The sequence below is a fragment of the Panthera leo genome, chromosome A1 (genome assembly GCF_018350215.1).
Source record: "Panthera leo isolate Ple1 chromosome A1, P.leo_Ple1_pat1.1, whole genome shotgun sequence".
NCBI classification, from domain to species: domain Eukaryota; kingdom Metazoa; phylum Chordata; class Mammalia; order Carnivora; family Felidae; genus Panthera; species Panthera leo.
The window spans coordinates 186593689-186605429 of NC_056679.1; the positions used below are offsets into that span (position 1 = coordinate 186593689).

Sequence of the window (11741 nt, forward strand, 5' to 3'; positions counted from 1 at the left end):
AGCCAAAGTCACACACTTAACCGACTGAGCCACCCAGGTGTCCCAAGATCACAGTTTTGAAGGACACTCCAGGACTATAGGATTTTTGCTAGGCAGAATTTCTCTATGCATTATTCCTGTGTTATTTAATAATTTTTAAAGGCGATAAAGCAGTTCATAAGTATAGATTAAATGGAACTTAAAGGCAAAGTTTTTATAAATTAAATCTAAAATGACTGATGTAGCATCCCATGGGGTGAACCCTTAGATGTGATTTTGACCACAATAGTGAAGCTTAAAATTTTGGATTTAAATGTCCTTCAGGCAGCCCTCTATTTCTTAGTCTAGTTCACTACAGGGCCAACTTTTTCCTATTCTCCATGACACCTGCTTCATACTTTTATATGATCTCTCTAGCCAGTTTTGAATGTGTGATCCTAGACTTAATCTAATCCTCTAGTAATTCCATTTAGCAAGTTTTATTTTGAATACTTAGTACCAACTCTAGCAGTCAGCATTTAGGGACACATAAGCAATGGGATACAGTCGCTGCTTGCATGTTTGCCATTATGGGGGAAATGAGGGCTCAGTTGGTAATAGCCAGAGGATTAACCCCCTGGTAGAGGGGGTTAGCAAAGGCTGTCCTAAATCCACCTGGACTTCCTTGAGCAAGAACACTGAGGCCCAGAACAATCCAAAATTAGAACTGGCTCTCACTGCTGAGGTCAGTGTTCTTTCCACTCTTCTTATAGGTATTGAGAGGGGTATAGTTCATTTGATGGCTCATGCTTGCTGAAGGTCTTCTCACTAGTGATCTTGTATTAATCATAATTTTTATGAAAGCTTTATCTTCTAGCCTTTGCTATGAGAAAAATCATATCCTTCTCTTTCTGCTCTTGAGATATACTTCTTATTTCCTCTAAAAAAATCACTATCACTTGAAATAATAACTTAACACCTCACTGAACTCACTTGATTCACCCATTTATCCAGATGGATTTGTGTGTGTGTGTGTGTGTGTGTGTGTGTGTGTGTGTGCGCACGTGTGTGTTTGAAACAGAATCTTTACACATTGTGGTGACTATAGAGTAGGATTTCCTTAACAGTGAAACAGTTCACTAAACAAACCTTGAGATACACACTCATGTGACCTACCTATGAGAATTTAAAAATTGAAAATCAAAACAGCAATAAGTAGAGCCACCTATGTCCTTACTATAAGTATTTCACCTCATATGAAAATATTTGGTAGAAAAAGCACAAGATTTCAATCTGCAAACATAAATTTAAATGATTGTTTTACCACTTAGTAAATTTTAGCTACTTACAAATTTCTGCATTTTGATGGGAAGGGTTGTTTTCAAAATGCTGATAGTACTAATTCCTCATAATATGGTTGTAAGTCTTCAAACACTTTATAATAGCATAACAAAATTAAAAAAAGACAGAGTAGAAATCTCAGCCCTTTTTTTTCTACTAGTTTGTATTTTAAAATGACCACCCTTCTACAACTACCTGGGTATTTCAGCAGTATTCTTCTGTATTTATGTTCCAGATCTAAACTCCATATTTGGTTACTATTTCCCCATTTACTTTGGTGGAGGCATTCCACAAAGATATTGGCCTTTTCTTGCTCTCCTAGAATCTTCATTTCATGTTCTGGTTGGGTGAACTTTTTTTCACCTCTTAAAATACCGAATGCATGTTAGGTCATTTCTGAGTGTTTTTACTTTGGAAAGAAGTGCTTTGGATATTCCCAGGTGGTTAACAGTTCATTACCTTAGCATTTCAAGTTACTCAGGTCACAGTGTCATTTCATGGAAGATAAAACATGATCTCCTACCCAATACTAGTCACAGAAATGGGAAATTGCAGAGTTAGGATTTCCTGAGTTTTTGCAATTTCTCACTCTTCTCTTGATGATATGAGTGGTAAACTGGGATTTAAAATAGCCCCATTTTCACTTCCCAAGATAAGCATGCGATGCTGCTGGGTCACTGAGGGATGTGATTTGTTTTTCTGGACAAGGACATTCCTCCAGAGCATACACCTGTCACTGAGAAAGGTGCAGAAAGGAAGCAAGAAATCTGAAACTAGACCTGGAATTAACAAATTATATAAAAATAAGATCCATTCATCATTGTTTAATGTGATACCTTTTAAGCAAAATGGAACTCTGTTAACCAAAGCATGTTCTGTTTCTTGATGGAAAAAAAAAATGTTGGGATTAGGAATGGAAAGAAGGAAAAGAAAAGCTCTTAATCCAGATATTTAACATGAATTTACTCCTATTTGAACCATCAACAGACAGGTCAGTCTGGGAAATAACTTAGGTCAGCAGAAAAGTCCATCCTCCTACCCAACAGAACAGCTGATTCAATCAGTGTGCACACTGTGTTATTCACGGAGAATCATTCATAGAGTCTCTGGAATGCTGGAGTAAATAAACCACTCTTGTTTCCCAAAATTTCAGCATTTAATTGTTGATTGATAAGCAAAATAACCCCAGGTAAAGCATAATTTTAAGGTGAATTGTTGAATGAGAAACATGAGACTTTGTTTATTCGTACTGGCCTGTTTAATAGGGCCTCTTGAAAAACCCTTATTGTCAGGAATGGACACCTGTAAGTTAAAGTTCAAGACTAGAAAGCAAATAGTGTAGATGCTTGGACTAAAGCAAGGTCTTCGGCTTGGTTCTTGCAAAGGCAATTTATCGGCAGAGAATGACAGTTTATTCACTAGTCTGCCTCTTACTTCTCTTCCCCTTCATTTACTTTTGCTTCCTTCTCTCTCTTGTTTTAACTACTATCAACAAATTTCTCATGGGTGTTTGAGTAAGTAAAAATGCCAAAACATGAAAATTTGAAAAATATTTTGTTATATTTCCCAGAGCAGTAGAGATTGGTACATGATCTTTCTGGTTAAAGGGAAACTATGTCTTGTTAATATCTTAATCAAAAAAAAAAAAAAAAAAAAAAGGACAGGTTAGTGTTTTCTACTGTGTCTCACTGCTCAAGTGAAGAAAAAGACAATTAGGAAATCCACCTGGTCAAGCCTGGTAAGGTTGGGGTGGAGACCCGATTTCAAAGATTAGCTAAATCCACATGACAACTGCTATTCCTTTCATTTTCTGGAATGTCTTCGCCTAAGTACACCCTGATAGAGAGATGGCATTTTAAGACAGAACTCATAATTGAAGGAAGTCTCAAGATAGACAGTTGTGTGAGGATTAGGAACCTTGGAACAGACAGATTTAGTGCCAGTACATTACATACCAACTGTGCAACTCTGGACAGATCAATAATCCAGAATTCTCAATCTCCTCATTTTTAAAATGAGAATATTAGAAATAACTTTCTCATAGGTTTATTGTCAAGATTAAATATTGAAACTGTGTGAAGGCTTTAATATAGTTCCTATCTCCAGAAAGTAATAAATGGAGGTCACATATGTTTTCTCTCTATGAAAGTTGCTTTTCAGCTTGGTGGTGTGGACTGTGGTCAGAACTTCAGCTTTTTCATTGTGTCTCAAGGCCTCTGTTTCTTCTTTATTTGAAGTCATGCCCTTCTGCTGCTGTCCAATGGACTGATAGTTTTCCAAGTGTGAACCCCAGCCTCGCAGCCTGGCATCACCTGCAAGCTGGTGATTTCTAACCTGGGAGCTTGTTAGAAATGCAGATCATTGAGCCTTATTCCAGCCTTACTGATTCAGAAACCCTGCAAGTGGGGTCCCAAGATCTCTATGTTTTAACAGAGCCTCTAAGGAATTCTGATGAATGTTCAAGTTTGGAAACCACTGAAACAGACTATACCATCCGCCAAACCAAGGAAATACTGAGAGATGGTTCCTAGACAGAATTTGTCCCTGGTAGGGCTGGTGAACTATCAAACCACAGATGTCTACTATGCGTAGGTGAAAGCATTTGAATTTAATAGGATTTTACATCAGCTGTCATATTTAGTGGCATATTTAAAGACAGAAATTCTTATTCATTCCTTATTAAGGAAAATTTTGCAAGCCTCCAGAGGACTACCATTCACTGAAAGGGTCCTCTTTTATGAGCTGTAGAGTACACAAGGGCTTGGGGGCTGCTGCTGTGCCTCAGCATGACACGGCGAACAAAGACCAGATTCTAATTCCTACTCTAACACATATTCACTATGAGAACTTGTGTTAGGTTTCTTAATTTCTCTGTGCTTTATTTTCTGAGCACGAGATTAGTACCTGCCCTACAGGGCCACTGGGATAACTGAAAGAGGTCAATATGTAAAATGATTAGTCCTGGCTTCTAGTTGCTACTCACTAAGCTCCCTTCTCTGAGACAAGAATGGGGCATCTGTCATGTAAATAGCCAGGGCCCTATCGAAAATGCTCCTTCCATATTTCAGGCACCTGAGCATACTGCTTCAGCAAGAGAGCTGTATAAATAGAGGGAGAATACCTAGAGTGAGAAAGGACTTCAGGGGGTAACCCCATGCAGTTCCAATCTTCAGACTGGTGCTGCAAAATTAAATCCACCTTACTGATGACTCCCTGAGAGATTGGATTACTAAGGTCACAAAATTAATTCTATCTAATCAGCACTTCTTACTGAGCTCCTACTATGTGCCAGGCACCATGCCAAGTGCTTGGGGATACAACAGTGAAAGAAAAAGACCTTGCTTCTGCCTTTCCCAGGAAGTATAGCCTGGTGGGTCAGCCAAATATTAAACAGATGATCATAATGACAAGCATTATGGTGGAATGTTGTAGGGCCATGAGGAAAGAGAAGCCAGGCTCTTTCCTTGCTCTGCCACACTAGCAATGGAGACATCTCCCTCTTTGACACTGGCTTGAGGGCTGTTTTCCCTATCAGTCAGGAGGATAGCTGGTGGATCTGTGAACCCATGAATACTGTGCTCCCTCTCCACCTGTGAAATGAAAGGCAGCTTCTACTCATCTCACTTCAGCATTCAGAAGTAGCTCAGTCCAGACTTATGTATTATATTTAATAAGTGTATTATGTATTATAACAAAAACATAGTGTTTACTTTATATGAAGCATTGTTCTCAGCACTTTACAGAAGTCACTAATCAAAGCAAAATTTAAATAATCTGATGAATTCAAAGCTCTGGTTTGTTTATATAGTTGATGGCATTTAAAAAAATGGCCATGGAAGATCAAATGTGCACATTTAATGAATATTTATTGCTTTTTAAAAGCAAGAACAATTATGATTTTTTTGAGTGCTTGCTATGTGCAAAGCTGGGCTAAGTGGTTTGCATGTTCTGTCTTATTTAATCCTCTCAAACAACTCTAGAGACTGGTGTTTCTCCCACTTTACATATAAGAAATGAACTCAGAGAGGTTGAATGATTTGCCCATGGAATCAAAACTAGTGAATGGCTCAACCAAGAGTCAAAATGTGGATTGTCTGAGTCCAGAATTAGAACTCGGAAACACTGCACTATATTTCCACTTCTAAAAGAAAACAGACGTGCTTCCAGGTGTTGATCAGGCTACTATTCAAAACAAACAAACAAACAAAAAATTCTCAGAACTGGTGATTCCACAGCAAGTTGGGTAAACAAACAGATGCTGTGGCATAGTGTCAAGGGAGGGATGCAGCTAATTTCTGAGGAGGCGAGTAAACAAGGTTGGCATTATCTGGGAGGCTTTATGGAGAACGTGAGAAAACTGGCCCTTCAAGGACAAGGTGGGGTAATCAGAGCAGTGTCTCAGGGCTTCCCTTGAATGTGCAGCCTAATAAACTGCAACCCGCTTGAGCTGCCTCCTCCATGTCACCATTAATTGGGAAATAAATTGGAAATGAAGGCGGTTGTACTTTATACCTCTCCACTTTACAGCTCCATAGCTAAGGGTAAGAGTTTTCTGGAAAAAAAGATTGTTGTTTTTCTTTTCATTGTTTTGTATTTTAATTGAAGTTAATTTATACCTTGACGATTAATGACCTTAATTAAGACTCTGCAGGCAGTCAAAGTTTGGGGTTCAACTATCCTAATATAGCACAACACTGAGGAGTCACACTTTATAAGCTGATGCAGATGTCCAACCTGCCTCACCTACCGCAACCAACCGCAGCCTCAGCCTGATTAGATCTTCAGCAGTGGCAAGATGATTAAGCTTACCTACAGAAAGTTCATCACTCATATCTATTCCACATCCACTGTGAGGGCAGGATACTTTTTTTAGGCATGGCTATTTGCTGTGTTTTCTCAGCCCGCTAGCACCTTTATGTTTCCCACTGCATTTGTGGCCTGTCATGACAATCACCTTGCATAGCACTTCTGCTTCCCAAGTTCTTCCTGCATAGTCAGTTGATCTCCCAAAACTTTATTCTTAACAGTTGAAGAAAACTAGCTTGGGATGGATTAAATCACTGTTCCAAGGTCAGAAATAAGAAACAGGGCAACCAGTAGTCCAGTCTTTTCACTCCAAGTTCATTTTGTTTTCTGGAGGCTGTTATTGCCACGGGGACCAGCAGCCGTGCTGTCTTCCTCACCACTGTGGCTACAACACCTGGCACAGCTCCAGACACACACTAGTGCCTGTTACGTATATTTTGTAAATTTTTGATTAAAAATAAATTATAAAGTTTCAAGAATTATCTGACAAATCTTGGGTTTCATAAATAACACAACAGAAACCCACTAAAATCAGACGAATTATCCAACTTAGAACAAGTTGCCATACTAAGAGTCCACTGTTCCCATTATTTTTATAATGCTTGTTATTATTGATTTGTATTCTTACCTCAACCAAGTCTGATGTATATTCATAACCGTTCTTAACATAGTTGCTCAATAGAAAAACAAATATCCTGGTGCTTAGAGAGGGGGAGACTCCTGAACTGTCATGTGTAGCGGCCAAAGGAATTTTGCTAAGCAGTTATTTTCTAGGTAGTTAAAAGAGCAAACAACCCAGAGCAGAAGGGGAAATAACAACACTCTCTGAAATAATGAAGAGTGATATGTTCCCACACTTCTATCCGCTTTACTTTCCTTGAGTGTTGTAAAGTCACACTTCTCTCCCCCAAGCTTTGTGCTCTAATGATCAAACTCCATCACTTAGTAACTGTGTGACTTTGTGACATTTGATGATGCCTTCACTTTATAACCTAGGAATGAATTCCTTTTTCAAAAAGATGGTCGTGAGCATTCAGTTAGACAGTTTCTGCAAAGCCCTGGCACATGAGACATGACTTTAAACATTTGTTTTCTTCCCTAGGGCCATTGAATCCATCACTAAAGCCATTACCTGGCCCTTCCTTGAGAGAAGTGTTTCTAAATTTATTGGGTTTCATTTCCAAATCTTATAAACTTTAAATATTAATCTTAAGAATATATTTGTTTAATATGTCCACTAAGCAAAATACTACCATATACCAAACCTACAGAAAATCTAATCAGTGGGCAGAGATTAATTGGTCAATTACTAGGTTCTAGCATATTTTATAGGTTCTGTTTCTCAAAATATTTTAGATTTGAATTTAAAATACAGGGTCATTAAACCACATTTGAAAGCTAATTGTTACTATATAATCTTAGCAACCTTCTTTTTGCCTTCTGCATAATCCATGAAGCTCAGACCATTTTATCTTCCAATTAAGTGTTTGGTTATATCCCTTGCTTCCATATATCATCAGTATCTACTATTGATCATTTTTATTTTATTTTATATTTCAACAATATATTTTACTGACAATTGGTATATCATGATTCTCCATCAAAATAAATGTACTCTGTTATTAATAATAATGTGTTGCAACTAGGTTTTATTATCTGTAGCAATTGAAGGCTCTTAAAAATAAGACACACAAATCTTCCCTTCTTAATAAAACAAAAAAACATTATCACAGTCATTTAATATTTGGGTATCATGGTGTCAGTATTCATTCTTTCCTTTTAGCTTTGCCAAGAAGCTAAAATCATCCAAGAGATAAAAGAGGTCACCATATCTACAGGACACCCTCCTACTCCCTGGGCTCAGAATTCAACTTAATACAGCCAACTTTGGGCTAACTCACTTCTTGAATCCTGCCTCCTTCCATTCCTTCTCAGGTCAATCCCTCACCCCACTGACCCTTCCACCATGCACAGTTTTGCCCAGCTGTTAATTTTCAAGTCCCTTGTTCTGAATTCTGTTGTATTTTGGCAAGTCACATGATGCCTGAATTTCTATTGTTCAAAACTCTTATTTTATCCTATTTATATTGATATTGCAAATTTAGGGTGATATCTCATAATCATGGGTGTTAAGAAACAATTAAGTGAAGTTATAGGAAAAGGTTTCTGGTATATGTAGCAAGTGCTTAACAAATGTTATCTACTGGTTTTAGTTCTAGTTTTAGCATGAATTCATCTATAATGAGGCTACTATCATGAGCATAACTCAGTAATTAATCTCTTAATACTATTTCATACCTAGCACAGCTTAATTTTGTATTTATTCATATCAGAGCTGTAAATTCTTTAAAGAGTGCCACGCCTTCTATTTCTCTGTATGCCCTAAGTGGTAGTAGCAGCAGTCTGTTATATCTATTATATCATTACCTCATTAAAGAAGTGCTCTAAGGTTGGATTATTATACCATTTAATAGATGAAGAAACTGAAACTAGCATAGCTTATAGTGATGGAGGCACCATTCACATTAGGAATTCACCCAAGTTCACTTAGATAGTAAGTGGCAGAACCAGGATATGCACCCAGACACATGGATCCCAAACCCACATACCCAGCTGGTATGTTCCTCTTTCTTCCTCAACTCTTGAGTGGCCACTTTGAAACAACTTGGTAATTGCAATGCTTTTTAAAAGAAGATCATTAGAATGGCAAACGTCAGAGTGCCTCTGATTTTTGAGCATCAAAAATAAACCCATTAGAAGATATTTGTGATATAGTTAAAATGTGAGACACTAACCTTGATCAAGCTACATTCTCATCTCAGTTCATAGCCTGATGATCCTCAGTGATCTCAAACGGCTCTAAATGATGTACTGATTTGGGTTTAGTCAGATGATGAGCGATATCTGTTTGTCTGTTATCCTTCTTAGATAATGTATCCTCAAAACCGGTTCTCTTAACACTCTGATTAATATTACCTAGATCACATATCCTAGCACCTTGCATAATTAGGAGCAATAAAGGCTTACTGTTTTATCTTATTTGATTCTTCTCTCTTGCAGATGGACCCACATGAGAACATCTTACTGAGCACTCTTGAGATAAAAAACGAAATGGCCACATCTGAGGCTGTGATGGGACTTGGAGACCCCAGGAGCACAATGTTGGCCTATGATGCCTCCAGCATCCAATATCGGAAAGCCGGGTTACCCAGGCATAGTTTTGGCCGAAATGCTCTTGAGCGACATGTGGCACAAAAGAAAAGCCGCCTGCGGAGACGTGCCTCCCAACTGAAAATCACCATCCCCGACTTGACTGATGTGAATGCCATAGATCGGTGGTCCCGCATATTCTTCCCAGTGGTTTTTTCCTTCTTCAACATCGTCTATTGGCTTTATTATGTGAACTAAAACATAGCCTCCCATGGGAAGCAAGGACTAGATTCCTCCTCAAACCAGTTGTACAGCCTGACGTAGGACTTGGAAAACACATCAATCCAGGACAAAAGTGATGCTAAAATACCTTAGTTGCTGGCCTATCCTGTGGTCCATTTCATACCATTTGGGTTGCTTCTGCTAAGTAATGAATACACTAAGGTCCTTGTGGTTTTCCAGTTAAAATGCAAGTGATTTGTATACATGCTGGCAAGACTGTCTGAGTGTTCCACTTTATCTGCTGATGCAGCCTATATAGAGGGCAATTATTTAGAAGATATTCTGAGAGGGCTCAGTAGCATTGCCAGTCATTTTGCTGAGAAGTGGTCATATCCAGATACTCCCCATCTTCATTTCTAAGGTTGGCATGCTGTTGAGATGGCACTGTGTTTATGAAACATCTGCAATGCCATGCAAACATGCTTACTGGAGATGACCTATGCCTGTCTTAAGGTGATAATGGTGTGTCATGGGAAGATAGTTCCCACTGGATTCTAGAAGGGTCTCATGTAGTTCAAACAGGATAGGCAGAGTGAAGACAGAGACTTGGTAACCAATTTGGCCAGTCTCTGCTTGAGCACAGGGAGTCAACTCTGATGTCTTCCATTTTGACATTTCTAGAAACTGGGGACTACTAAACATTATCATGCATGGTGGCCAAGAAATGTTTCTAAAAAGCTATTTCTTGTTGGTTAAAATAGAGTTAATAATCCAGAGAAGAGTGGAAAATCCAGAAACAAATGTTGTAACAAAATTAAAGCAAGTGAGCAGCATGACCCTTACCAGCCCCACACAGCATCTGGTCCATACATATTTTGTATCATGGCAAAAGGTCAGTGAGAGAGATTTTTTTCCCCCACTTCACAGGCTTTTGACAGCACACCTAAATAGGTTTTTATAGTTTATCTAATCAAAAGACAACCACAAAATAGAAAAGCTAGCAAAATTAGAAGTATCTTAGATGCAGGTTAGATTGGGAGTCATTCAAATATACTAATATAGAGCACAGATAAAGCTAGGAGACAGGTTGATTTTCTCAGACAATGTCAGCTGTCTCTACAACATTTCCCTTAAGTTTATTTCTGAATTTAATAGGGTATTTCAAAAGAAGGATTTGTTCATTTCTTTAAAGGATTAATGGTCCTTTGCCAGCTTTTCTTGTTTCTGAAATCCTGATTATATTCTTAGGAGACAAAGCAAGGCTTTGAAGAGATTGATTGAACTACATTTCCTTATGTGCAATGACATTCACCTTTGTATTTTTCATAGCAAACAATACTTAAAGGATTATGTGCACAAGTAGAGTTAGTTTGTGGGTTTGTTGGATTTGACTTTTTAAGGGTGCTTTCATAGTATATGTTGCAATCGGCTGGATCAAAGAAAACATGAAAAGTAGTGTAGAGTAGGATAACAACAAAGCCACATTAACATGATGAATGTTATGAGCCTCAATTGATATTACAGAAAAATATATAACTGATCAGTAGGCATGATGTATTGTTTTTATTCAATTTTTAAATTATGTCAGTGTGCTTCTTTCTATAATAATTGGACATATGCATTCATATGTGAGACAGTAAAGAGAATAAGCTAATATATTTTATTTCTATCAATGTGAGGTCCATATTTTGCTTTTCTTGGAGAAAATAGTGAATTGCTAATTTCTCCTTAAAGTTTGATTTGACTGAATGTTTTCTTAGAGGATGACTTTGCTATTTCTATTTTAAAGACAAGAAACACTTATTTTCAAAGTAACATCCCTAATTGTGCATAGTAGGCAAGGCCAGTATTTGCCTGTGGATAAAATGCATGTTTTTTTCCCCTGATAATTCAGCAGCTTGGAATATGACAGAGTCCTGCTGCCCTCCTATTCCAACTATCAGACAGAGGGGGGGAAAAAAAAGGTTTAGCATTCAGCTTTCTAAATTCTATGCTCCAAGATGGGAGGTATTTTTTTTCCTTCACCAGCAAAGGGAACTCTGGCCTTTATTTTTTGATTATACACTTGAACACTTCTGAGTATGATCTTTGGGCAGAATCCAACCAAGTTTCTGCCCATGGGCTCAGAGTAGAAATTTCTCAATTTTCTCCAGGTACATGCTTTCACCTAGGCAATCATTTTGGGGCACACACTAATAAAAGTGCCTGTCCCTTTTCGCCAGGGGTTAAAGTTTGAGTAGCATATATCAGGAAGGAGCATATCG

The 11741-nt window shown here is 38.0% G+C and overlaps 1 protein-coding gene across 4 annotated transcripts in view; it reads left to right on the forward strand.

The window, feature by feature from the left end:
• The window catches only part of GABRB2 (gamma-aminobutyric acid type A receptor subunit beta2), a 233118-nt gene extending 223575 nt beyond the window's left edge, over positions 1-9543 (forward strand). For all 4 annotated transcript variants that reach the window (XM_042907414.1, XM_042907410.1, XM_042907412.1 and 1 more), the window contains one exon: positions 9166-9543. In XM_042907414.1, the coding sequence (XP_042763348.1) occupies positions 9166-9513 (348 nt within the window). In that variant the 3' untranslated portion in view covers positions 9514-9543. The remainder of the gene's footprint in view (positions 1-9165) is intronic.
• The last annotated feature ends 2198 nt before the right edge of the window (positions 9544-11741 follow it).